A 27976-nucleotide genomic window follows, 5' to 3' on the forward strand; every position below is an offset into this window, starting at 1 on the left:
TGTTCAGGTTTGACAAGCTGCACAAGTAAGCACTGCCGCAAGCATATTGAAGAAAGTAACAAAGCAATACTTAGGGATTTTATTAAATTTCACACTCGGATGCTATCAACATTAAAGACTGCAGTTTGAGACTGCAACAGAGTCATCATTAAATTATGAACATACATTCCATAGCAGCATTAGAAACAAATATAAAATGTTTACTTAGTTCTATAAACTGTTGCCTCTCTTCATGAGATATGTCACCACCTTTGTAATGAGTTTTTTCTTTCCCCTTGAAAGCAGTTTCCATTTTTTATAATTGGCATATCAATCACCCCTAGTCAGTATGAAATGTGCCTCAGGAAGAATTTTGTTTCCTGCTTAACTCAAAAGTGGTAGGCGATTTTCAAATTGCCAGCGAATGTATGGTGTTTGAAACACAATTTCTCAAAACTGTCAAACTGTTATTAAATAGCGATACATTTGTTCATTTGTTTGCTCAACCTTTGTGCTCATTCCCTATATATTAGACTGTGAAATGGATTAGAATAACTGAAAAAATTAACTTGCACTGTTATGGTGCTTATTTGATCAACACCCTGCTACAGAACGGCTACTGGACCATCCCTATTTGGTAAAGCATTCTGTTTATGGCACTAAGGGACACAAAGACAACAAACGATGTAAAAAAGAGACGGATGAAACGAAGCACAAACATACTTTCAAGAGAGAAATAAAAAACAAATCACCTGAAAAGTGGTGGCATATCTTTAAACTAAAACAAAGTCCGAAGGGGAAAGACAAAACATTCAAGGTATATTAAAGGTAATCATTGGTCTAGCAGGCTCCAGCCATGTTGCATGTAAGGCTCTATGGCTAGGTATTTGCATACCGCTAAGTGCTAAGCTATTGCCAGCTGTAAACTTAAGGTGTGCCCACAGAAGCTACTGACATAAGATGCTGCTGCTACCTTTTCAAAAGAGTGACCGCTCAAGAAAACTTGCAGATTTGTTTCTAATAACATCAAAGCAAGCCTCATTTTGGCATGATAACAATGTTAAGCCTGGCACAAACATTAAGCATTTTTATAATAAGCATTGTGCAAGAAAACTCTTAGGAGAGTTAGTAGTGGAACATATGTGGCTAAAAGAAATTAATTGCACCATGGCACAGGCAGTTTGTAAAAATGTTTTTGCCCTGATCTAAACACTGGTATGTCGTCTTAAAACTGTCCTAGCTGTGCAAGTAACAATCCAGTTCCAATCACCTTTCACCTGCTTATATGTTAAACGGTTACACGCTGCACTGTTGCTACCGGCACCATGAAACTGTTCTCATGCCCGACTTCGAATTCACTCACAATACCTCTGCACTCAGAAGCCTGTTCACGATCAACAAGAGCTCCACGAGCTGAGCCCTCATCACATATGCCCATCACCGGCAGTGTTGCCTTGATGTGTGTGCACAATTCTTGGCCGGAAAACTGTGATCCACGTGCGAGATGAGCATCTTCTGGCACTGCATGCCGCAGTGCCACCTGCAACAATTCTCTCTGTGCAGAAGGATTATCTAGTCTGTCGGGCAGGCTGTTGGCAAGTGATGGAGGCATGCAGGCAGGCTGAGTGAAATCCTTTGAGAGTGACATAGCTTCAGCGACTTCGTTTACGCTGAAAGTTGGGTCTAGGCATGTTGTTAATACACCATGGCTGGATGCAGGATTTCGGAACTGCGAAGTGCTCTCCTTGTCTTCCTGCCCTTGCCCCAACTCCACTTCATCAGTCGCTGTGACGCATGGTGACAGAAGTCTCTGCTCACTTTCAGCTGGCGGTGTATGCCCTGATAAGATTGCTGCTGCACTCTTGCTAGGGAAGTTTTTTCTGCGGCATGTCATTGTTGCTTTGTTGGGCTTCTGCAATTAAACAGAACACACTTTTGTAATGGGTTGTACGACATTCTCTTTTCCTATAGAGGAAGCTTAGTGATGGAACGTGTGTCCTCTAATATTTCAGAACAGTTATTCGAGTTCACTTTGCTTTACCAGAAATGGTCTGGATCGTTGCGTAGGCTAAAAAGCTGTCATCAGACGTTCCAAGAACTACAAGGAAGCTTCCAAAGAAAATGTTTTTCTTCGTTTTCAGGAACAGCATACTTGCATTGCCTTAACTCTTTGTACCACGCCCATTGGGCATCGTTAGATGGCTAACGATGGCTTGAAGAGCCAGTTTCGAGACTTTCCACGCCACCCACCGAGACACGTGCTATCGGACATGAAGGAGGAGAACTATTCTTTTGTTTCCTAAGCAGTTCGCTTTTTCCTCCCAGGCGGTGACTTTTGAACGCGCTCCGATGTTTTCAAGATCATCAAAATAGCAAGCAAAAATGGTCGCCTACTATCAATGGTTTGAAACGCCGCTTTCGGGAATTTCTGTGCTGCTCACGGACACTCTGCGCCATAGTATGTGAAGGAGGATAACTATATTTTTGTTTTCTAAGCAGTTCGTTTTTCCCCCGCAAGGTTTTAATTTTTAACGCACTCCGAAGTTTCGCGACAGTCAAAGTAGAAACAAAAATGTCTGCTTCGGGGAGCTGCGCGTGCGCTTCGGAAGATTGTAGATTTTGTGATTCTGCTGCGTTTGCGGCTGATTTTATCAGTGGATCGGGCAGCAGCGAGTCTGGGGATGCTGTCTTTTTGTCGGACTCTAGTTTTCTCTAGTGGGAAACCTGTTGAATGAAAAATTTTGAGTTTCTGGGATATAGTGCCTATTAGACGGCAATATATTTTGTATATCTCATAATATTTGTTACACTTTTTTCTTAGTAGATACAAGTATGTATTTACAAACTTTGTTCAATTTTATACCACAATCTTGATTCTGGCAATATATATATCTTTTTTATTACATATACCTCGCTAATAAAGCTTTTATGCATGAAAAGTGCATTCGTTCTGCTTGTTGTTTATGTATTACATCAAATATTTAGTGCAGTAGCTCCTTAAGAAAAAATATTTGGCGTAACCTGCCAAAGACACCTGTTTTCCCCATGTTACGGGAAGAGTTAATGCCCTTGCCATCCGCTGTTATTGTGTACCTGTTATTGCATCTGTTATTGTGTACAGGTAGAAGAAAAAAAAAAGACCTGTAGAAACTACCCAACGGACTTAACAGCAGCAAAGGTTTAGGCTGCTGTGCTTCTAACAGTCACATTGACATTTAGGCTAGCTTGTAGCCAGTGACAACGACAGAAAAGGGGGGGAGGGGCGTACAGGGGTAAAATATTTCTGCCAAATTCCAAAATTCTCAGAATGCTGAATGTATGAGTGCACCAGATGTATTTGGCTCGTAGCAAAAATAAAAATAAAAAAAGAAACTTGGCATGCCAGGTAGTACTTGATAGAAGTTTTCAAGTATGGCAGAACAACTGCGCAGCATTTTCTAGTTTTCCTTCTCCTTATCTTGAGCAGTATACTTTAAAACATCATGCAGATCCCACGCACTGTGTGAATCGGTGTAAGAAGATTTGGTGAGCCTGTAAGGCAAAACTGCATAATGTGCAGCAGACATCGACAAGGAATGCACCCGACAACCGTTGGCCAAGGCAGCAGAGAAATGCAAGACACTGTCAACACTGACCACATCATCTGAACCTTTGGATGCCACAAAGGTGCCCACACAAAAGCATGTGTGCCTCAAAGAGCTAGCTGTCGCCGGCATGGAAGAAGTATGGCTGCGTTAGGCGACAGCCTAATGCAGAAGTATGCCACATTAGGCTACAGCCTAGTGATTTGAGCCTGTTAGATCGAGGTTCAACCCTGCATTGAAAGGTGCTTCACTCGTTTTTAGCTGCACAACTCCCTATGCCTCATTTTGATTGGGTGTTGCAACTGTCACCGCAGTGGAGAGCATCTATTTTTTTTAATGAGAGATGGCTGTTGGTAGCATGCACTACCCCCATCAACTGGAGTGAAGGAACCGGGAAACTAAAGCTTGCCCATTCATTCGTGGGACTGCATGAGACTAATGTTGAGGGGCATAATTTATTACGAGGAAGAAAAAAGAACTAATTTTGAAGAGCAAAGATGCGGTGTGTTTATTATGCGAGTGTGTTAGCTGCACAGGTAAATACAGCCTGTGTGAAGCTGCATGACCATGTCATCTAGGTGTGGTGCACAAGTTGTAAGACAGGCAATGTTTCATCGTAGCTTGTCAAACCAGAAATTCTTTTGTGAAGCTGCATGACCATGTCATCTAGGTGTGGTGCACAAGTTGTAAGACAGGCAATGTTTCATCGTGGCCTGTCAAACCGAAAATTCTTTTGAGTTCATTTTGATGTGACAGCCATACAGCCTTTTCTAGTGCTTGCGTGCACACCTGCTCACCCTGCTATCTTTCAGTGTGTGTACTTGCCCAGCCAGCAATCAAACCATGTGCATTAAACATTTTGAGTATGTACACGTACCTTTTGAGGCAGAGGTTTATTTGGATCATGGCTTGCTTTGTGCTTCTTCAATGATTGCTAGAAACAAGAAGGAGAATGTAATGGGAGACTACATAGGTAGTTAACAAAGAAAATACACAGGCTGATCTAAAACACCGAAAAAGTAGAAATTCAATCAATCGACGAGCATGGACAATAAGCACAATGCACTTTGCACAGAAGAATGTTATTTTTTTTAATGACAAAACAGTTTACTGCAAGAACATAGTTACATTCACCACCAACAGGTGCCACTTCAATTGTGCCAATAGCTTGACCACTGTTGACATTCTTGAGTTGCGTTAACAGTGGCACAGAGTGCTACCTGTCAGTGGTCAACAAAGCTATTCAGGCAACAAAAATGTTCCTTATTAAAAATAAAATTTCCCCATATCTCTGAATATTGCTGTATAAACAGCATTGTGCCTACGCTTTTTGAATTATAGAATATTTATTTTTCTGTTGCTTATGGATCACCCTGTACATGAGGCTAGAGCTTCTTAAATGACACCTACCGATTTTGTATAACATCAACTGAACTAAATGGCTAACTGTTACATCCTAGGAAGCTTCAATGGAACATTAGATGAAAGCATGAAAGTTCAAAATTTTCTGTGCACTGTACTAACATCAATGTTTGTACAAATTGAAATTGCACTTGTATTGCTCATCTCTGGTCCAATGATTCACTTTGCAAGACAGCCAATGGGGAGTTGTTTGAGAATCACACCTCTATGATGGTCTATCCAAGCAGATGTCAAGAGCAATTGGTTACAAAATATTTGCTCAGGCACTGCTGTGCTGTACCATTAATGCACAGTGACTACTTTCCACAAGGGTTGGCCCCGCCATACACTTTGTTAAATCGAGGTGCAGTGTACAAGTGGTGGAATGTTATAGAATTGAAGGAAACATCATTGTCACAGAAAGTGCATTGAGATGTCCAAAGCATCAATGTCACTGAGAACATAGCTTTCACAAACACAAAATAGATGTCTTAATAGATGACTTAAAAACCTTGCATTCAGAGTGGGAATAGACACAGCGAAGGGCTCCAACATTCTCAGGACGACACATACATACGAACTCTTGCTGATCACGATGCCAGGCATCCCCACCAGTGTAGGCCACAGCGTGAATTGTGATACCACATCTGACCTAACTTTCGTCGATGATGACAGAGGAGTTGCATGGAGCAAGCTGGACGACATGCCAGGCAGTGACCATTATATTATAAAGGTAACCTGCGACATGGCAAAAGTACGTTAATCCCTGGGGAAGACCAAACTTACTGATTGGAAAAAGTACAGAGAGAAACAGCAGACAGCCCATTCAACACCAACTTCTGCAGAATGGAGCACTTTTCGTAAAGAAATATACAATGCCACCACCAAAGAGTATCAGACCAGACTGGAAACGCCAGCATTGGAAAACCACCTGGCACACCTCTGGGAAGCCCGCAGAAGTCTATCAAAGCATTGGAAGCGACAAAGACACAACTGTAAACTCGAACGCCGGATAGACCAACTGGCAGAAGAAGCCAACACCTATGCCAGAGAGCTCGATAGCAACAACTGGTGAAGTTTTGCGACTCCCTACAAGGCACCCTAAGCACCAAGAAAACATGCGCTATCTTCCGTTGCATGCTGGACCTATCTAGCATGTGTATGCGAGCGAATAACATCAAGTGGAAACTCATTGCAGAATACCCAGGCACAGAAGACAAGCTCCTCCAACTACTAAAAAACACACCGTAGAAGCACAGACACTATCACCTAGCCCCAGAAACTGTCAGGGCCAAGATAACAGAGATATGGATGCACCTATCAGCTTCGCAGCACTCTACACCGCTTCTCAGAAATTTAAGAAGAACACCGCACTGGGCCCCGATCTAATTACCAATGCGATGTTGAGAAACCCGAGCAACCTGGCCATCCAACAGTTAACCAAGTTCTTTAATGACATGGTATAGAAACCCCATGGCTGACTACCCTTGGAATGGCAAACATTATTCTAATACCGAAGCCGGGGAAACCACACGAACTAGACCAACTACGACCCATCTTGCTCACCTCCTATCTTTTTGAATGTGTCGTCCTTGCTGGACTCAAGAGACCCAAAGAGCAAAACGACCTGCTTCCGGCTTCAATGTTTGGCTTCAGGAAAAGGGTATCGGCCCAAAACGTCTTCCTACTGCTGAAAGTCCTGAACGCCCTATCAGGAAGTCCAGACATGATCTAGCCCGCCCTCGACATTCAAAAAGCATTTGACACCATCTCGCAATCCACGATTCTTAAGGGGCTCGAGGCCGTAAGATGTGGTGATAGAATATATTGCTACGTGCAAAACATTTTGAGCAACTGCACCACCCATATTGAGATAAATACGACATGCACACTCCCCCATATCACCTACCGGGACAAGGCACTCCTCAAGGTTCTATACTATCACCGCTCCTATTCAAGATTGGCCTACACAAACTGGCACTTCAACTGGAGGAGCACTGAGATCTTGGGTGTGCCATATATGCAGATGGCATTACGCTATGGGCCACTTAAGGCTCGTACGGCAACCAGCAAGACATCCTCCAAAGAGCCACTGACATGGTCCAGACCTTCACAAAACAAGCAGGCATTAAATGTGCCCCGGCCAAGTAGGCATAGCTACACATTAGACCCAAGAATACACAAATGAACAGAACACCGGCCCTACAACTCTTTCTCGATGGGGAACCCATAAAGAGGACAGCAAACATGCAGGCTCTCGGAATGCACATATAAGAAATGGGCAGCGTATTCATCATGCTCTCAAAACTCAAACGCATGGTAAGCAGTATAACCGGACTTATTAACAGAATCGCATGCAGCAAAGAAAGAATCATGGAGGTGGAGACCTTGTGATTGGTGCAAGCCTTTGTCATTAGCCGCATCACGTCCTTCCAAGCCACCCGCTGCAGCAAGACTGACTACGTGGACAAATTTATTTGAATCGCCTCTAAGGCGGCGCTCGGCCTTCCGGCGAGCACTAGCACAGGGTGCCTCCGGGAGCTACGGCTGACTAACACATATGAAGAGCTTGCCGCTGCCACAATCGTCGCCCAGTGAGAGTGCCTTAATGCAACACCGCGGGGACGAGACTCAACTGATGCCACCTGCTCAGCAAACATAGCTACATGAGGATCCCATTCCACGCAACCTGCACCAGACATACCACGCAAGACGAAGACGAGCAAAGGCAATAGCCCTGCTACAAAGGCAGGGCCACCCAGACACGTATTTTACGGACGCAAGTCTGTACCCCCACTTTCGTGGTGGTTGCGACAAATAGGGCACACATGGTCGCGGCTGCGTCCTTGCACACCTCCTCCAGCGCAACGGCACAAGCCATCGCCATTGCCCTAGCGGTGCAAGCCGCCAAAGCAAACGGCCAATTGGCTCACATACTAACGGACTCTCAGGATGCATGCCGACTATACCTGCGGGGAGTTTTGCCGGCCAGCGTCATGAGCATCCTGGGACCAAGACTCACACAAGACCATGGGATCACCTGGTGCCCGGCACATGCCGGAGTGGATGGCAACGAAAGGGTGAACTGCCTGGCTCGAGGCCGAGCCGCGGATCGCTCCGCCCTAACGGACTGCCCCAACACCTGGCACATCGCAAGAAATACTGCAGAGCAAAGGCTAGGCCGATGCACAAAAGCTCCTCCCCATCCCAAGCTCAACAGGACGCAGGCAGGGTAATGGCGCTGACTACAGACGAACACCTTTAATCACTTGTGTAGGCTACACAAGGTGTACCCCGACAGAAACAAAGCCAATTATCCCTGGTGAGAAGACGCACCAACACTCCAGCATGTCGCATACGAATGCCCAAGGCGCCTGGCACATGCCGTCTCACTGCTAATTACGGACTCACTCGCTAACCGGTCATGGGAGGCGTGACTCACTGAATTGGACTTAGAAAGCCAGCAGGTAGCGACCAGGCCCGGCTAGCCGCAGAAGCCAGTGGGGCCCTGGAATAGGGACTCCACCCATATACACCACTCAGATTTATGACACAATAAAGTTGTTCTTCTTCTCCTTTCTCAACTGTAAAGAATAAAATGTAACTGTTTAAAATAAAGAGAGGAATATGATGATGAATAATGCAGAATACCAATGTATGAACGAGTTGTCAGCTCTTAAAGGGGCCCTTAAACACCTTTGTAACTAATCATAGAATGGCCTGAATATCAAAGGTGCCCTGAACCACTTTTTATCGAAGTGGAGAAAGGCATTTGAGGTGAAAATAGGCTATTTCAGAAATACTTGCAAAAACTGCTTGCTGCAAAAACTACTTCAATGTGTTCAGCAGAAGAGCAGTTATTGACAATCAAACACAGTCCCCGCTGTGCTCCCATTCCTTCTTCAATGCCTTGCACTGCAAAGGCTACGGCGCAGTGAGGTGTGCCCACAATGCTGTGCCTTCTAGGTCATCGTGGCGTGCAGTTCAAACTTCATTCTGGAGATGCCATAACTTCTGCATTTGGTACCTACTATGCACTAAACGTCAGTCAAATGTGGCTCTCCTCAGCGAGTCACAATGCGCTTAGCAAGTGGACTTGCGGCAGCACCCAGCGGTGGCCGCCATGTCTATGCCATGTAGCTGACCGCAGCTTGATGTCAGCCATCGGCCAATAGCAACCACCTAAGGGAATGATGAAATAGTGCGTCTAGAGTGAGGACAGAGCCTTCTGTTGAAAAGAGCGTTTGAGAGAAAAATGACACCGCACTCCACTTGCGAGCTCCGCACACTGCAGACAGCAAAACTTGGCTGAGATGTTCACAGCTGCATATGCTACCCGCGGACTATATTATTTCACCAAGCCCAAGGGGTGATTCAGGGCCCGGCTAAAGGACATCATCTCACAAATCTCATGCTGCAAAACTTTTTTGAGTCCTTCAACTACTACACACGGAGTTATCATACTGATACCTGGCTTTCTCTTTCTTTTCGTCTCCGCTAGTGAGCTGGAAGCTACACAGTGGAGAAGCCAAGAAAGCAAAGCTCCAGGCAAAAGCTGAGTGTTGTAGTGGCGAAAGGGGTCATTGCAGCTCTCCGTGGTGACCATGGTAGACTACACTATGGAACATACCAGTGCCATTTCAGGAAGCCACGCACAGCTGATGCAGCTACACAAAGTACAAAGATGAAATTACTTTTGTCTTTAGGAGATCACAGACATTAATACTTTTCATTTATTTAACTCAAAATCAGTAATTATGTATAACTGAGAATGCTCTCACTATCACGATGTCAGCCAATAGCGTTGGTCAGCCAGCTGATTTTAATGCGATGGTATCGGGGAAGCAAGGGCAAGCGACTGTTCACTGTGTTTGACACAAGATCATAAATTCCCTGATTTATGCAGTGCAGTATTATTTGGCTCATAGGTTCACAATGCCTCAACAACAGATCGGCGACATATTCTTACTGTGTTCAAAAAGTGGTTCAGGGCCCCTTAAATGTTGCTTAGGCAAGGATTCGGTAGTTTGGGCCGATATTTGAACTTAAGAGGAAGCTTTAGCTTGGGCCCAACTCTGACTTGCCTATTCAAATATATGTAAAATGCAAAAACATTTTCCTAAGGTAACTGCTGGACCGATTTTAATGAAATTTGTTGCATTTGAGAAAGTTAAATTTTAGTGACTGTTGGAAGCGGAATTTAGATTTAGGGCCTGAATTTTGTTAAAAAGGTTTTCAAAAATTTGAAAGTTCGAGAAAAATAGAAGCAGGAAGTTTAGAATTTAATAGCTCTGCATTAAGAACAGATATTACAGTTCTGTAATTAGCATCCATTAGACCATTCAAAGCAGACAAATTGGATATGTCATTTTCTATCTTACGTGAATATGTTGCGTTGCGTACAAGGGTTCTGCAAAAGCTGTATTTCCCTATTACTCAATTTTTTTTAGGTTTATGTGTAACATATCAATTTCGTCCGCTTTAGATGTGCTATTCGATGCAATTCACAGAATTGTGATATAATGTTTCTTTGCCGAGTTATAGAGCTGTAAACTCGATAGTTTTATTTCCTAGAATTTTCTATTTTTGCAAATTAAAAAAAAAGATATTCACAACCTAAATCGAAAATTTGAAACCAACAGTCACTAGATTTTAAGTTTGTCTTTTAAATGCAACAAACCTCGTCAAATTTAGTGCAGTAAAACGTATTCTCCTTTTACATGTATGTATTTAGATAGGAGCAGCTGAGCTAAAGCTTTCTCTTCAGTAGCAGAGCAACCATCTGACAAAGGGACGAAGTCGGCAAGCAGAGCGAAAGCTATGCCAGCTCCAGTCAATTGCAGTCAGCATGAAAACTTGACATCTTGCAGAGCCGTTGGATGTCCTTTACAAGGACACTACCACTGAAGCCAGCACAGATGATGTTACATCTTACCAAAAATGGCTCATTCTCTCTATGTCACAGGTCAAGAAGCAGTTCAGTGACAACACAATGGGCTATTTATACAGCTCCTTTTGAGTTTATGTGATGGGATGTTTCAAGTAGCTTATCTTTATAGCCAAGCATTGTTATACAGCAGATCCTGGTGTATGTGTGCCTGCCTTTCTCGGCTTTCCAAGTCTCGCTTAAGTGCTCATAACCCGACAAGTGCTTGCAAGCCCTGCAAGATTACTTTCATTTTAGTGCTGCAAGCTTGTCACATCTAAAGGAGCACACATGTTCGCCCTGTGGTGATGGAAACAACTAGCCAAGTAGAGAGTGCATCATTACTGTGCGTCCCGATCTGTTCTTGCTTGTTTCTTATTCTTAAATATTGTGCCAATATCGAAATGTTCTTTCACACTGCACAAGGTTGGTTAGTGTAAAAACCATTGTCTTCATTGCAAGGTGCACCTGTGTACCAGGAATTGCAGAATACAGCATTAAATGTGTCCCGAACCACCACTTGGGCTTGGTGAAAAAACAATCTGCAGATACTATACGCTTTAGTGAACCTGAGCCTAATTTTGCAGTGATGCACGACATGTGAAGCTCACAAGAGGACTGTGAAGTCACCTTTTTCTCAAACACACTCTTTTCAATTGAGATCTTCTCCTCGCCCGTTTCGTAGCTAGCTTGCATATGTTGTCACATGCAAGAATCTCATAGAAGGCTGCTGTTAGCAAATAGCTTACAACAATCAATAAGTATGTTTGGATCAGTATGCTTCTTCCAACTGTTACTGTGTATATTTATAGACACAGTTGAATTAAGAGGTTAAAGTGAGCGAGAATCTCAGTTTCGAATTCAGATAAGAATTGTGTACTTCTGGAAGACGCCAACTATCCTCTGCTAAAGCTTGGCTGCGGCCACTCACATAGATATTAACCTTTGGCTACACATCTTATCGGTGTAGTAGCCACTGGGTCTCGCAAATTTTGATTAGATTTGAGCACTCAGCTAGCCTCGGACCACGCGAAACATAAAGGGCCCCTTACCAGGCCGCATATAAAATTTTCGTCATACACTGGAATTTGTTAAGTGTCCTCTACGGAGTGTTCTACCACAAGAATTTTCAAATTAGTTCATTAATAGCAGAAATAGAAATAGTTGAATTGGCGCAAACCCATAATTTCAGAAGGCGAGCATCACCACCAACATGGACACTCTCTCCACTTGCCCCGTCTAGGTTCCGTAAGTGAAATTCCTTCCCCGTTTTCTCCCATACCGGAGCCAGAGGATCGCATGAGGGATACGTCACGAGCACTGCCTTTTTATCTCTCTCCCTCTCTCACGTTTTTGCTGAGCAGTGCACTTCCAATGACAGCCTCGGATTTGAGCTGTTGCATTTGCCTAGTTCTGTGTAGCAGACAATTTTGTGTGCTCTGCATGAGAACACCTGATTAGCGGTATAAGTGAGTGCCACAATCACGAGCACTGAAGCAGGCGCAAGAGGACGAAAGAGCATGATTGTGCCGCTGGAACACGGTGCAAAATGAGTTTCGTTGCCTGTGCGCACGAGTGCATAACGTGGGAACAAGCAGACGAAACGGAACTACATCTCTCTTGCTGTAGTGTGAAATAAAAGAAAAAATATGCAGGCACTTGGTTTGTAGGTTTCATCATTTTTCTAAACTTTAATTTGACTATTGAAGCAGCAGATTAAACAAATAACTGATGTTGCCTTGAATAATTCTCGAAGTCAAGCATGGCCATGTACGTGGGCGCACAGCACCCACGAAGAGAAGGGCAAACAGCATTTCATTGAAAATTTAAGCTCTTTCCATGGCACATAGGGATGTAATACTTAGCAGACACAATCGATAGCATGCGTTGTATGCACTGTGCTTGTCAGTTCAACATGGCCAGACCTGGTGAAGGGCCCTTTAAAGGGACACTAAAGGCAAATATCAAGTCAAGCTATAGTGACAGATTAGTGTTCGAGAATCTCAAAGGTGTCAATATGACTGCAAAAAGAGCCTTAATAATTGAGAAATTGAGGTAAACGCAAGTCATGGTTAAACTCCCCCAGGTCATTCAAGTACTTGCCCGATGACAAAAGCACTCCTCACTTAAATTCTGTCACTAGCAATGAACAACTCTTTGCAAAAGTCATCCTTGTATTGTATTATAAGACGGAATAAAATGCTATTTGTCCACTTATATTTCATTTTTAGAAAAAAAAAAGAACTCATTGAAATTACCCTTGACAACGATGTGGGTAGTCGAAAAGTTCCATTTTCACTCAACTACGCCCACACTTCCACATTTCAGTAGTTTCGTTATTGTGTAGTGCTGCGCTGGTTTTGCTGGCTTGCAAAACATGCACAAACTGCAAGTAGCAGAGAATTCAACCTCCATGTGATGTCGCAGGATGCCTGAATGGTTTATGCTACCTGACCAAAAAGCAGCTGCTGCGGCGAATCCACCGCTTTGCCTTGGCTCGGCACCACTGTCTGTTGGGCGCTCTTTTACTCACCGACAACAGCAAAGGGTGGTGACGGCGTATGCAATGTCACCACTCCACCTGTTAGGTGGTGGGAGATTTAAATTTTGAAAAAGGTGTTCGGACCCTTCAGACGCAATTTTCTCGAAAACTAAGTCTTTTCTTGGCATGAAACAAGCACTGCGAGGCTTCTGGAATGGTATTTAAACATTCCACGTCGACTTAGTATTTGCCTTTAGTGTCCCTTTAAGGTTAGCCCACACGTATGCTTGCCAGCACATGCTCACTACTGGCCGCTCTTGGCTATACACCTTGGCAGACATCGCTACGTATTGAGCAATTGACAGTGCTTCAAAATGAGCAAGCTGGATTTGGCTACTATATGTTCATCAAGCTTGTGCAGGAAAAAGCCACTTCGTACCATATAGCACACCTAGACAAGAGCACATGAACTTGAGCTAAAGCCTAGTTGTGCACATAGCAAACACTGCACGTACGCGCTACGGTTGCATGTCGCTGCATCTGCTAAATAGCCTACCGTATTTACTCGCATAATGATCGCACTCGCGTAATGATCGCACCCCTAAATTTTGTCGTCAAAATTCGATTTTTTTTATTTCCCGCGTAATGATCGCACCCCGAACTTGCCGCAGCGATACGTCGTGTGCTAAGTCTAGCGAATAATGATCGCGCTTACCACCTGTCGAATGCTACGCGAACGACTCTTTAAGACAAGCCAAGCGGCCTGCACGCACTAAACATTCTTAAGTAGATGTCTCATTTCATTACTTTCATCACTTTCCGCACTTCCAAGACAAAATGAGGTACAACCAAACTTGCCTTTATTATGGGTTGCCTTTATAATGGCTGATGTCAACAAAAACAATAAAGGCGCATTTCGATTCTTTTCATCTGCTTTTGCACTCGTGAGCACGCAACAAATCGCGCGCGGCAATGACAGTAGCCACGTTTACTCCGATACGTTAAAAGTGTACCCTATTCATACGCCGACGCTAGTGACACAGCTAAGATATTCGCCAACCCTTAGCGGAAACGTGCCGTATTAGGATAGTAGTGAAGACAGATGCCGCAGTTTCCGCAGCATGCCCGTCATGTGTTTCTATGTCACTGGCAGCTAAGCGCGCCCACCTGTTTCTGTCCCCTCAAAGTGGACATGGCTACGTTATTGCCGCAAAATTGCCAATATTAACGATAATATTCATCACTGATACGGAAGAAACTGTTTCAATGCACGTAATGTACTCACGAGAAGAAAAAAAAAATCGCGTTTGGCGCGTTCGGCTTGCTCCGCCAGCCGCCATTTTTGTTTTGGTGTCCCGCACCCGCAATCTCGCATCCCGCAGCAAACGCGGAACGAAAAAAAAAAATTTTTTTTTTTTTGGCGGAAAATTTAACCCGCGTAATGATCGCACCCCTGAATTTGCGTCAGCTTTTCTGACAAAAAAAGTGCGATCATTATGCGAGTAAATACGGTAGGTACCGTGGTCGCTGCGGGCTGCTGCGACGATCCTGCTCACTGAGCTCACTGGAAATAACTGCGTTTGGCATGTTGTAGGTGCCAAAATAGGAAATGGGGTGGACTCTGGACAAACCAAACTCAGTTAAATAGAAATTTAGGATAAATGGAACGAGGGTATCAACCTTGGCTGGCCACCTACAGGAACAACATAAACAAACTTTGTTTATGTGAAATGCTTGTTTTGTGGACTTCGGTTAAACAGCACTGGGGACCGAAAGTGCACCTATTTCATTGGCCATCATATTCATATGAAACAGGAGTCAGTCGACAAACATGTCAAATGGTGATGTCAAATAGTCAAGAAAATCTTATCTATAAGCCAGTTACGCTTTCATGGCATTAGCGGCTGCTCGCTGGCGTTCACGTTGGGTGGTGCACCATGACGGGGACAGTCAAAAAGCAGGAACGCATGAACAAATGCCGTGTGTGAAAGGAGCTGTACTATTCCATGCAGAGTACCATAACGTGTGTATATGTATGTATATATACACTTTTGTTTTTCGTTACACTGAAATGAATACAACTGACACTTTTGAAGTAGAATTTATTTATTTATTTTTTTTAGTCTTTTCCATAAACTAAACCTCAGATAAATGGAACAACTTTTCTGTCCCTTCAAGTTTTGTTTAAACGGAGTCTACTGCAGTGGCATCTACATGAACATAGCAAATCAAATTTGTAGTGCGCCATAGTGAAGTTTAGTAGGCTTAGTGTTGTGGGTGTGCACCGCTTCGTTGTAGCCTTTGCAGAGCAAGGCTATGACGGAAGCTGGCAGTAGAAAAGCTATTATATTAAGCTATTTATAGCACTGTGAGGCTTAAGAGCACTTGCTCTGGTATTTTAGAGGTACCTGACCTTCATTTATACTAAAAAGAGAAAGAAGAGGTGAAAATATTGCTTAATGCTTTGTATGATCCACTTGTTTCACACCTTGCACTACAAAATGCACAAGAGGTGTGGGAGCAACTTCACGAACGCCGGCTTACCTTGGCAAAAAATGTCCTTGTGCACCCTGGAGCATCACAGGAGAACCGTTTGTTTTCATGGGCACTGGAAATGTGTTGCCTGAGGTTCTTCTCCTGGAAGTAGAAACGGCTGCAGCCCTCGTGGGGGCAGCAGAAGCTCTCGCGGCCAGCGCTGTGCGTCTCCGCGTGAGTGGTGAGGTTCCACTTAGTATAGAACACCCGGCCACATGCGGGACAGGGAAACTCTGCACACACAAAAATACAGGGCAACATCATGGGACTGCAACAAACGTTACAGATAATCACAACACAGAGAACAGAGATGCAATCAAACACACTCAAACCGTGCTCTCCATATGGCTAGGACCTACACATAAAGCCCACGTGTATGGCAAGGCTGGCTCTCACTACTCGGCTGCCACAAAATTAGGGTCCTTCATTGCTGGGTAAAGCTTGGCAATTACTGGTTCTTGCACTGCAAATAAGTTTTATGAAAATCGGGTTAAACCCAAGTTGTCCCTGGATTTTCACCCTTTGGTAAAAGGTAAGACGGAATGCAGGTGTCATGGAATGAATGACCACTGGCTGCCTTGTGTTAGCAAGTAGGCAAGATATATCAAAATAATATTAAAAGGGCCCTGAAACACTTCTCGAACATAGCAGGAAAACATTGCCAATCTGTACAAGAGGCTCCCCTGTGAACATGCGAGCCAAATATTATTGCACTGCACTCAGCAGAGAATTTAGAAACTTGTGTGAAAAGCAATAAAAAATCACTTGCTCTCGCTTCCGCAATGTCGCCATGCAGTCATCGAAAGCACCTGACCAACAAGAGCTATTGGCTGATTTCGCGATCATCAAACATTCTCTGTAACACAACTATTGTTCATTTGAGATGAATAAATAAAAAATATACATGGTGCCCCAGCTAACTTTAGCCAGAGTTTAAAGATATACAAATGCCACATAGTTGGGCAGAACAAAGGTAATGTTTGCCATCACTTGGAGATACTCAAACTATTTTTTATTTGGCTAATTAGATAATTAGTCTTAATTAATGAAAAAACTTCTCAAGTATAATAGTTAGATTAACAGTTGCACTGAGAAAATTGTAGAGTGACATGAAAAACTCCTGATAGTTTTCTGTTCCTCAATGCGTGCTACATAAAAGTGTTTTTCTGAACGTAAAAGAAGCCAGTGATACACACAAAACGCTTTCATGTAGCACGTATTGAGGAACAGAAAGCTGCATCGGGAGTTTTTTCATGTCACTCTACAATTTTTCATTGACACTTTTCATCTTATTACAATATTTGAGAAGTTGATTAATTAATTAAGACTAATTGTCTAATTATGTGGAATGAAAAAGTTGTTTGAATATCTTCAAGTGACAGCAAACAAGATTACCTTTGTTCTGTCCAGCTACGTGGCATTTGCATATTTTCAAAGGGCCCCTCACCAAGTCTGGCCATTCTGAGCTGACAAGCGCAGAGCACACATTGCGCGATAACGATTGTGTCTGCAAAGTATTACATCGCTACGCATCACGGAAAGATCTGAAATGTTAAATCAAATGCTGTTTTCCCTTCTTCTTGAGGTCACCACGCACAAACCCGAAGGATGACATACACGTGCTAGTGTGCCTACGTCCATGTGTTTGCACTGTGATGCCGCTCATGGTGACATGTGACTTCAAGAATTATTCAAGGCAACGTCTGTTATTTGTATAATATGTTGCTTGATCAGACTACTTCAAGCTTAGAGAAATAATAAAACACACAAACCGAATGTCTGCATGTTTTTGTTTTACTTCGCACTGCAGCAAGAGGGATGTACTTCCGTTTCGTCTGCTTGTTCCGACGTCGCGCAGTCGTGTGCGCAGACACCAAAACTATGCCATTTTCTACCATTTCTACCGCGGGATCATGCTCTGTGATCCTCTTGCATGTGCCTCAGTATTCGTGTAACACTGACTTATACTGCTAGTCAGGTGTCCTCGTGAACAGCACACAAAATCGTGCGCTGCGCGAAACGAGACAATCACAACAGCTCGTGCATGATGCCGTTAGCGGAAGTGTGCCGCGCCACTAAAAAGCGAGGAGAAAAAAAAAGATGAAGGCGGGGCCCACGACTTATGCGTCACACGATCCTCAAGGTTTGGTATGGGAGAACCCAGCGAAGGAATTTCGCTTGCGGAGGCTAGATGGAGCAAGTGGAGAGAGTGTCTCGCTTGGCCGTAGGGCTCGCCTCCTGAAATCATGGGGTCGCAGCACTGAAGTATTTCTATCTGCGCTATCAATGAGCCGATTTGAAAAAGTTTTGTGGCAGAACGCACTCTAGAGGACGCGTAACAACTTCCAGCGTATAACCAAAACTTGCTATGGGGCCTGGTGAGGGGCCCTTTAAACACTGGCTAGGACACCCTGTATAAGTATGCAACCTCAAAAAGACAGACAAACGATTTCATCATTGCACTGCCAGTTTAAACAACATTTGCGTGTTGCTGTGTCTGCTGTGTGTGGCCTCCAAGATGAAAAGTGTAGCGTAGATGCTGCGGCTGCCACGGGGTGCCACCACAAGCTGTCTTGCGTTCAACCATCGGGGGGTGAAGGGGAGGGGGGGGGGTGGGGGGGCATCGCTCCCTTGCTTGTTGTCTCCCCTGTGTAGCTTCCAGCATGCAAGTGGAAATGAAGGGAAACTGAAAGCTGCTGATGATCTGATAACTACGTCTGGCTTTGCTTGCACTTGAAGGATCGTAAATATTTTTGCAGCAGGAGATTCGTGAGATGATGTAATTTAGTAGTGATGTAATTTTTTGATTAGTTAGAAAAGTGTTTTAGGGCCTCTTCAATATTATTCATATATAGATATGATATATGCTTCCTTTTCGCTTAACACACAAGCGAAAACCTGCATACGTAATACATTCAGTGCCTGCTCGCCTTGAAAGAAACTCCTGTTGCCCTTTTAGTAGCCACATTTACACGAATATGACAATGACACATTGGACAGCATATTCTGTATGTTGCACACATGCAAATAGCAGTAATCTGCCAGGAAGCAAACAAAGCGCTGACGTTACTCCCCACTGCAAATGGTAGCTGCGACATTAAAAGGACGTTCTTCCGTCTAAGGTAAGTTTAATGAAGGATGGGACATTGGGCCAGATAATATTCCATTAATTTTGTTGCAGTGGCATGTAGCACGAGTCAGTAAAACAGGACGACAAATGACAAGGATGAATTACTCGACAGGTCTAGGATGGACACAGAAATGCTCAATATGCACATTATAATTATAATGTACATTAACAAGGGCTTGTAAAATATGGAAAAGCATCGCACATCTCATGAAGCATGCCCGCGTGCACTAGTACTCCGTGGCCTTTGTTCCCCTTCGTTAATAAAATGTGCAGCGAACAAAGTACAGGGGACTCTCTAAACGGAACTTCAAGGGACCAGGAAAATCGGTTCTGTTTATTTGGAGTTCCATTTACTGAGAGACATAGTTGAATACAATTGAATTAATACAAAACCAACCAACCATGAGGATAGTGTTCCGTTTAAGCGATTTTTATTGAGATTCCACTATAAACATGGAATCATCAAGAATGTTTCCATTTGTTACTTTTGCTTATGTGTTTTTTTTTAATAGTGTGAACATCTGCAAGATTTGAAAATTATAACAGCGCTATCACATGCATCCACAAAGCAACAAGAATGAGACACAAGCACTCGCGTCTCGCCCTTGTTGCTTTGTGGATGCATGTGTTAGTGCTGTTATAATTTTCAAATCAAGTACGCACCAACTTGCCCAGAAAGAAGCTTTAATGAAACATCTGCAAGCCAGACTGTGTACATATAAACTTGTCACAAGACTCGTGAGCAGATCTCTTTGTCATTATATGCTCTTGTGAGTGATTTCGCTTCTTGAAATGAAATGTTTGTGTCCAAAAGGGGGCCTACTAGAACAATCCTGAACTTTGGGCTACCAGACGACAAAAAACCGATCTCTCTCAGGTTTACGTTTTAAGTATAACAACCAATTTTTACCTCCTGAATTTTAAAGAATGAACCCCCAAAACAAAGAATCCTACATGTAGGTGGCGACTATGTGTAGCATGTATAGGCAGGGCCAATGAGCCAGCATCCCCTCCGGCCAGTGCATAGGTCTCCTCGAGGGTCCACAGCAACCTGATTAGCAACAAGATTTTTTCTTGGAGAGCCTAGACCACCTCAACATAAACAGCAACTCTCAACGAGGCAGCTACACTTCCCACACGTGCATAAGTTAACTCGACGATCCACAGCAGCAGGATCACCAACATGATTTTTTCTCGGAAAGTCTAGAGCTCCAAAACATAAACAACTTGGAATGGACAGAAATGGTCAGTGTAGATGGACACAACGTCAATTTCAAACAAGACACCGGCTCTGACGTAAATATAATTCCTAAGAATCAACTCAGCACATGGCAAATGCAACCTGCATTCAAGCCAACTGCGCGAGTGACTATGTATACAACACAGACACTTCCCTTCGACACTAAATGAGGGCTGCACTGCTCAACTGAAGAAAATGAGTGCATATTAAAGTTCTTTGTCGTTAGCTTACCACTGAAACAGATTTTGGGTGCCAACCCATGCAAAACCTTGAATCTCATCCCGAGAAGATAGCTGCAGTGAACACATGTAGCTGTGTGCACAGCAACGCAAGGACTCAGAAAACTGCCTGAGGTCTATTTCACACAGCTAAAGGAAGGAGTAATTAGCATGGTGTCAGATCCACGCTGTGTACCCAGCACATTAGAGCACAAAGCCAAGGCAGAACTGCTACGAATGGCACAGAATAGAATCACCTCGGAAGTCACAGAACCTTCCGATTCGGTCCACCCAATTGTCGCCATCAATAAAAAAGATGGCAGCATCCGACTGTCTCCTGAGCTCTTCCAGCAAGTCAGTGAGAGGGTTTTCGAACGGCAGCTCACCGTCAAGCCGTATTCGATGACGTTCTAGTAGCATCACAAAACCTTGGACAGGCAGCAGACCTCCAAGAGGTGCTCACGGTAGCACAAGCCAACAACTTTAATTTCAATAAGGACAAGCTCCAGATAACTTTGCCAGGAACCATGCACCTGGGTCATCAACTCGCATCATTAGAGATTGCTCCAGATCCAGAAAAAGCGAAGACCACTGAAACCACTTAAGTCAAACGAGAATGTCCAATCAGGAAGGACCACCCAAACAGAAAATTTAGCAAAGAGGAAAGCAAGGACCCCGCAGTAGTGCTACTTAATTAGTGCACAATGCAACCACAGGAGGACAACTGCCAGCTGAGCTCTCAATGGGTAGAAAGCTGCACACATTTCAATCTACCCTGCCAAGAGTGCTTGAACCCAGCTTCCCAACCACGTCGCATCATACGTTCCTCCAGCACAGGGAAAAATAGCAGTACAAACATGGTGACCGCTACACAACAAACACTCCCGCCACTAATTCTTGGTAAGCCTGCGCGATTTTGCCACAACCAAAACTTGCAAAAAGCCACAGTGGCCAACGTCAGTCCAGAACCTCACCGATAAGACGTAAAAACAGACACCAGAGGCATCTTCAGAAACTGCATCGATCTACAACCAAGAGCTGCGGAACAGAATGTTATCGAAGCTTCACCAGAGGACTACAACACAGCTGAGCCAAGTACATCAGCAAACAGCCAAGGGTATCCACCAGTTCCAGCTCAGCAGATTCAACCTTGGCCAAGGCCATCTCAGTCTACTCATTACGGAAGGATCAAGCATCCTGCGCAATAACCCAGCTTGAGAAGAGACTTCACGTAACTAGAGTAGGCGTCACTTATTATTTTCCTAACTTGCAATAAGTATCAAATTGGCTTTTGTAAATGGCACGTTTGTTAGCTAGAATGCCGGTTCTCATTAAAAAGAAAGGTGTGTTATATATGTGCATTGCTTTTTCTTCTCCTGCCATCTATGCCATGTCTTTCAATTTAACCGACAGCTCGTACCATCTATGTAAACTATATAACTGAGTGGCCAGTCTATATATAGCATCATGCGTTGTGGCTCTGCCAATAGGTGCGGGGCCAGTCCAATGCCTCAATATATTGCGAAATGAAAACACATATACAGTTGCACTCAAATTTTGCATCATAAAGCATTATAATATCACACAAGTGAATTAATTGTGGGCACAATTCAAAGGTGGCGCCCTTGATGTACCTCTAGGTGCCAGAGTGTGTGGAGGAAAATGTCTCATGTGACCAACTGTTTCAATGCAAATGACACAGCGGTGGCCCCTTATTTCTTGACGTTGCACAGTCCATGCCAAAATTGTGGTCACTGTTGATATGAGTTGAGGCAGCAACTTCAAATTTAAATTTTGAGTTAAAATGTGCATTCAGAGCCAAGTTTCTTTGTGTATAGTACAATTATATCGGGCCCTCTACTTTCAGGTATAGTTATAAACTTGAGAATAGTCGGATGATCGTGTCAAACCCCCTTTAGCTTTTTGGCACACCTATACAGCACTGAGGAGACATTGTGCAATCTCCATCAACTGCTCAACCTTCTTGAGGATCTCCTCACCACACCTAATTATCTTCACCATCAGGTCCTGGAACTTTGCCCTGCGCCAACATCACAGGATCAGTGTTCCAGGTAAATCCCTCTATGTGTGCTTCTCCTGTTCTGTCCTGTCCAATTTCTGGCACCCAACACTTAGTATGTACTGCGATGCCGGCGCTCTCAAGTCCTCTCTCGAAGAGCTTGTTTTTTATTGGCAACCAGCAGCATATATCCACACTCGTACTTGCCACTGTCACAGCATGCACTCTCACCAAGTTGGGTACATCCCTGGTCAAAGCCCCGAAAAAGTCATAGCCGTCAGCAATGCCTTCGTGGCTAGCAACACACACGCTAGTTCCCCTTTTCCTAGTAGTAGGACCTGGCAACAGTATGGCATATGTAACTGGTCCACCAACAGTAACATCACCTCATCTCATTGCCACAGCAACCTCCTCCCCATGCTGCCCTTGCCGTTCGAACCCATTCCACAATGGATGTGCTGTCTCTCAGCTCGTCCACCTCGAAGAAACTGTCTTGAAATTCGCCAGAAGAGCTGTGGCCACTTGCCGTTTTACTGGTGCCACCTCCTGCACAACTCTTTCACAGATGCTGCTACTATGTGCTTTGCAGGTGTCTATTAGATCTATCATAACATAATGATAAAAATTTAAGGTTAGATATTCTGAAAAACTTACGCTTCTGGTGATCTATTTTTCTGTGTTTCTGGAGAAGAGTCCACTTAGCAAACACTGCTTCGCAGCCTTCCACATCACACGGGTACCCTGGAATACAAATCAGAAGTGGATTGCAATAATGTCCTGGTTATATTTGTCTAATTTATTTAAACTACACTAACAGAAAAAATTTTTCTAGGCACTGTAGTTTGTGGAACCGTAAAGTGCACATTTCAGTAACAGCTAATATATTGGTGGCATATCATTCAACACTTATTCTCATTCGTATTTAGACAAGGAATACACAAAGCGCTTGTAGCAAATGGAGGTATTTGAGCATTTTCCTTTTTGATTACATCAAAATCCCCATTTTTATATGTAAGGATGGCTTCTCAAATTTTGACTACAGTATGGAGCAAATAATGAAGCTCACTTGTCTTTTCCCCTGCGCAACTAGGTGGAATGATCATATGCCTCCTGCTGGAAAACTTGGCAAGATATCGTATTTACTTGCATAATAAATGCACTCCTTTAATTGGTTATTACAAAATTACACATTCCCCCGCATGATTGCACCGTCAATTTGACCCCGCAAGCTGTGGCCTGGTTTCAATTTTGACTGACGATGATGGCTGACCACGGATGCTGCGTGTTCCCTTAGTGCTTCCTAGGCTCAGTAATGGCCACATACATTAGACTTAGTGGTGGCATAAAAAATTCTCTTAAAACTTTACCATGCATAACTAAATGTAGAACTTAAAATAAAACTTGTGTGAACGTGTAAACTTCAAGGGAAAAAAAGAAGGTGCTTATTACTGAGTAAATACAGTGACTGCTTCAGTGGCCAAAGAGGCTTCTTCAAATGAGTGTGGCATCAAGAACGTAACAAGTAACAATCTGAACAATTTGAGCTCGGTAATGACATCTGTGACCAAGTGTGTGGTTTACTCACCTTTATGTGTATTTTGATGTGCTCTGAGCTTGCTTGGCAGCAAGAAAGCTTTGTCACATCCTGGTTCTGGGCAGCTGCAAACAGTGAATTGTGTTATGTAATGTTATTAATGCCTTTACAGCCGCTTTCGAAACGTGAGCTCGAAATGTGTTACATAATACTGTTGGAGAAAAATCAGCAATAATTATTCACCGATGAAGGGAAAAGATGTCCCTTGTGCTACGAAATTATGGCTCGTGGGCTCTCTTTAGGTCTGCAGTCAGTGAAAACGTAAATATACAGCAGCAAATACACTATTGTCCATGAGAAGTTGTATGGATGTGCCAGCACATTAAGCTCGCCCATTTCTGGGACATCAAGGCAGAGATGAACTTCCTTCAATATCGGCTTCTTTAGGTAACTATGTGTAGAAGTACCGAGGCAGAAAGGGCATGTGTGATTTTGTGGGTTGAGCTCGTAGAGATTTTTTATTAGCTCATGCCGAAGTATACAGTTGTGACTTGGTTGGCTACTCAATCAGGCAGTCACCGTCAACTACATTATAAACATATGGAGTATTGAAATTCAAAATTTAAACTTGATTCCAATATCTGAAATGCTGAGCATCGTGGTCAAAAAACCACTACACAGGCTTGAGTAGGACCTATTGTGCTAGGTCTTGATGAAGTGGGAAGTTTAGCAAACTCCAGTGCAGCTGCCATATTCAGAAATTAAACAAGTGCCACTTATCGAGAACAAGCAGTTATGAGGCAGCCAATGACATAACAGTCTGAAAACTTCCGAGCTTTTCTGTGCCTTTTGAACAACACAGTGAACTCATCTGTGGTTTTTTGTCTCGCCACAACTGCAATAAACTCAATGAAAAAGTCATTCCGACCACCGTGTTAGCATTTCACTTCCATTGTTTCTCTAAGTGGATACCAGAGTAGATTTATTTTACTGAATCTGCATGGAGCATGATCTGCTGCTTCCTGCCAATGCGCTCTCTGTAAGATAGCCAGAAGAGTGGCCTACAAGCTCTTCATATTCACACTCCCTGGAGGTATTAAACTTTCTTTTGTGGTGTCCACAATGTGACTTAAAATCTCTGAAAACTTTGACTACCAGATGAGCCTGGCTCAATTTTACTACATTTCCGCACGTCTCCGTTTACATTAGGCAGCCTTCCATCCTCAGGGAAATAATCTGCCTATGCCCATCGACGATTGAGATGCATAATTAACCTTTTTATGATTATCTTTCCATTCCCTTCCTTCTGCTTTTCTTTATCAGTCTTCTTTGAATTTTCCATTTATTATTTACAAACACATTGTGAACATCTTCGAATGAGTGTACAACCAATCACAATTATCTCCTTTTGTGGCATTGTGCACATACATATAAATGTTTTGGTAGTGTGGGAAAACGTCAAGAATAATTAAATTATGGGGTTTAACATCTCAAAGCAACTCATAGGCTACGAGAGATGCCAAAGTGTGGGGCTGCAGAACAATTTTTACCATCAAGAGTTCTTGTAACTCGCGTCTAAAGCATGGCACATGAGCATTTTTGCATTCCACCCTTATGATAATGTTGCTAGGAATTGAACCTGCAACCTTGTACTAAGCAGCAGAACACCATAGCCACTGTGGCTGTTAACACGTTAAATGGAACAGCAATGTACTTTTCCATGCAACTTGTGTCCGCATTTCCAGAAAGTGCTGATAGCCACAGAGTTTCAAGCGAATGATTATGCTTTATGTACTGGCTGACTTAAATTCTGCTATTACAATGTGTCTCTTAATGACACCACATAGGACTATTCTTTCATGCAACTAATTATTGGTAATACTGGTAGTTATTAATGAATCCTGATGCCTTACACGTGTGAATCTTGGACAGCCAATAAAATTATTGTGCCTCGTATCCCAGTTCTCATAACAAGATAGTCGTTGCTGAAATATCTGGTATGCGCATCCAACTCACATTTTACACGCAGAACTGCAGCATAATAATTAGCTCTCCAGACGAATTGTGGTCGCCAGTGCATGCTTGGAACAAATGTTACAGGGATTCAAAAAGAAATTCATACTCACGGATAGGGCAACACCTTTGTGTGTTCGAAGCTGTGGACTTTCAGGTGTTGATGCTTCACAAATGCCTTTGGACAATGTTCACACTAACAGCAGAAAATAAAATAATAATAAAAAACATTATTGGAATTTCATTTTGCAGAAAATGGTCATGGAAAGTGTGCACAGATAGCAACAAATGGCTTAGCTCACAACACTTACCTGGAATATCCGCTTCTCGTGAGAATACTTCATGTGTTTGTATAGTGCGTTTTCACAAGAGAACACCTTTTCACAGTTGTCATGTATACATCTGTGCAGAAAATAACACACATTATGACTTTGCACCTTTCAAAAGGGAGGATCTGGCTTGCATACTCACTTGAACGATTTTACTTTATCCTTATTGCTCTCATGCGATTTCTTCATGTGTCGGGTCAGGTGGAACTGCCTTGTGTACTTCTTGTTGCAACCTGAATATGTGCACTCATAGGGCCGCTGCATGATAATGCAACCGGAAGTTGGGGAGCACTATTTAGGCGGCATGAAATCATAGGCATAAGATACTTCAGCTTTCCCATGGTTCTGGATTAAATCATATCCCTCTGACTCCATGGACAACAGACTAGCCTACCGCTACAACCAAACCTATGCATGAAGCAAGGTACCAAAAACATGGATTCTATTACAGAGGACGGAAGTAAAAGCTTCAGAATGTTAAATTGTTGACTTTGTAGATAGCCAAACACAAAAATGTTAACTTTAAGCCCCCTGTTCAGTGCATTGGCTTCCTAAATTACCAGGAACAACCTGAGTAGCTGTTCGATCACTGATTGCCCTCACATATAAGCTATGGATTATCTATGCGTGTTATATTTTAGAAGTCCTGGCACTCAGGTTAGTTGCACGCTCACAGGTGTCACGACCGTCATGAAGATGGGTTGAAAAAGCTTTGCCTCAAGTGCACACTGTGCGCTGAAGTCACGTGATGAGATGCAAACACATTTCACGTGGTTACTACTCTCCAGACGCTAAAACTGACGATCCCTTTGCCAGCTGCCCCGCTGGGTGCCCTGAAGGCACTGTGCCACCTCATTATTATAATATCACGCTCTCTATTGAGGCTTCAGTTTCCTGCTATAGAGAACTCGGAGACTAGCAAGACTTCTGCAACACCAGTCAAAACCGTCAGTCCGTTTCCCCACACACTACCCCCCCCCCCCTTTTCTTTCTTTTCTTAAACGCCTTTTTTTTTTTATCATACACACGGTAATTTCATACTCCTCTACCACAACACCTGCGTTTCAACATCCCTCTTATTGAGCCAAATGGCACTACTACACGCTATGTAATGTCTGTAACACCTGTCACGTTTTAAAATTAAATTTATATGACAGTCTTTCAAGTTCTATGCAAACGTTCTGAGAAAACCTTGCACCAAACGCCAATAAAATGGCGCATTTTTTTACTTGGCAAAATATGTCAGGAACTCACATCACCGTCGTGTACCCGCATGTGCCATTTCAGTTTCTTCCCGTTCGGAAAACTTGCAGAACAGCCATCAAAACAACACACGAAGATGGTTTCATTACTCGTAGAAGGGCTCCTTCCATTAATACTGGCCATTGCTACCGTTCAGCATCAGTAACTAAATCACTGAGCTCACTGCTGACACTGTACCATGGTCTGTACGTCGCCTGTACCAAAGCCACCGCACATGTAGTACTACCGTAGAATAAAAAACGAACTCGTGCTACCACGTACTGCCATGCACACACACGAAAGCTGGCAGCATGGCCAGCATGGCCGGCAGCATAAACTGATG

The 27976-nt window shown here is 43.4% G+C and overlaps 1 protein-coding gene across 2 annotated transcripts; it reads right to left on the reverse strand.

The window, feature by feature from the left end:
- Positions 1–46: 46 nt before the first annotated feature.
- On the reverse strand, positions 47–27955 carry LOC135902674 (transcription factor IIIA-like). Of its 2 annotated transcripts, none has more exons than XM_065432889.2 (9): positions 27646–27955; positions 26534–26649; positions 26374–26464; positions 26176–26258; positions 24101–24174; positions 23170–23256; positions 15917–16140; positions 4441–4497; positions 47–1891 (listed from the first exon to the last, which is right to left on the reverse strand). In XM_065432889.2, exons 1-9 carry the CDS (start codon positions 27775–27777, stop codon positions 1268–1270), a joined length of 1488 nt encoding a protein of 495 aa, XP_065288961.2. In that variant the 5' UTR covers positions 27778–27955; the 3' UTR covers positions 47–1267. The 2 variants fall into 2 exon arrangements, with proteins under 2 accessions (XP_065288961.2, XP_065288965.2); XM_065432893.2 differs by having other exon boundaries at positions 26534–26624; positions 27646–27783.
- Positions 27956–27976: the final 21 nt, after the last annotated feature.

This window comes from Dermacentor albipictus, chromosome 3, assembly GCF_038994185.2.
Source record: "Dermacentor albipictus isolate Rhodes 1998 colony chromosome 3, USDA_Dalb.pri_finalv2, whole genome shotgun sequence".
Taxonomy (NCBI): Eukaryota; Metazoa; Arthropoda; class Arachnida; order Ixodida; family Ixodidae; genus Dermacentor; species Dermacentor albipictus.

Coding starts and splice junctions, on each gene's coding strand:
- LOC135902674 (XM_065432889.2), bottom strand. CDS start 27,777: ATGGCCAGTATTAATGGAAGGAGCCCTTCTACGAGTAATGAAACCATC. Junction 26,259..26,373: donor ACGAGAAGCGGATATTCCAG/GTAAGTGTTGTG, acceptor TTCTGCTGTTAG/TGTGAACATTGTCCAAAGGC. Junction 16,141..23,169: donor AAAAATAGATCACCAGAAGC/GTAAGTTTTTCA, acceptor TTGTGTGTGCAG/AGTTTCCCTGTCCCGCATGT.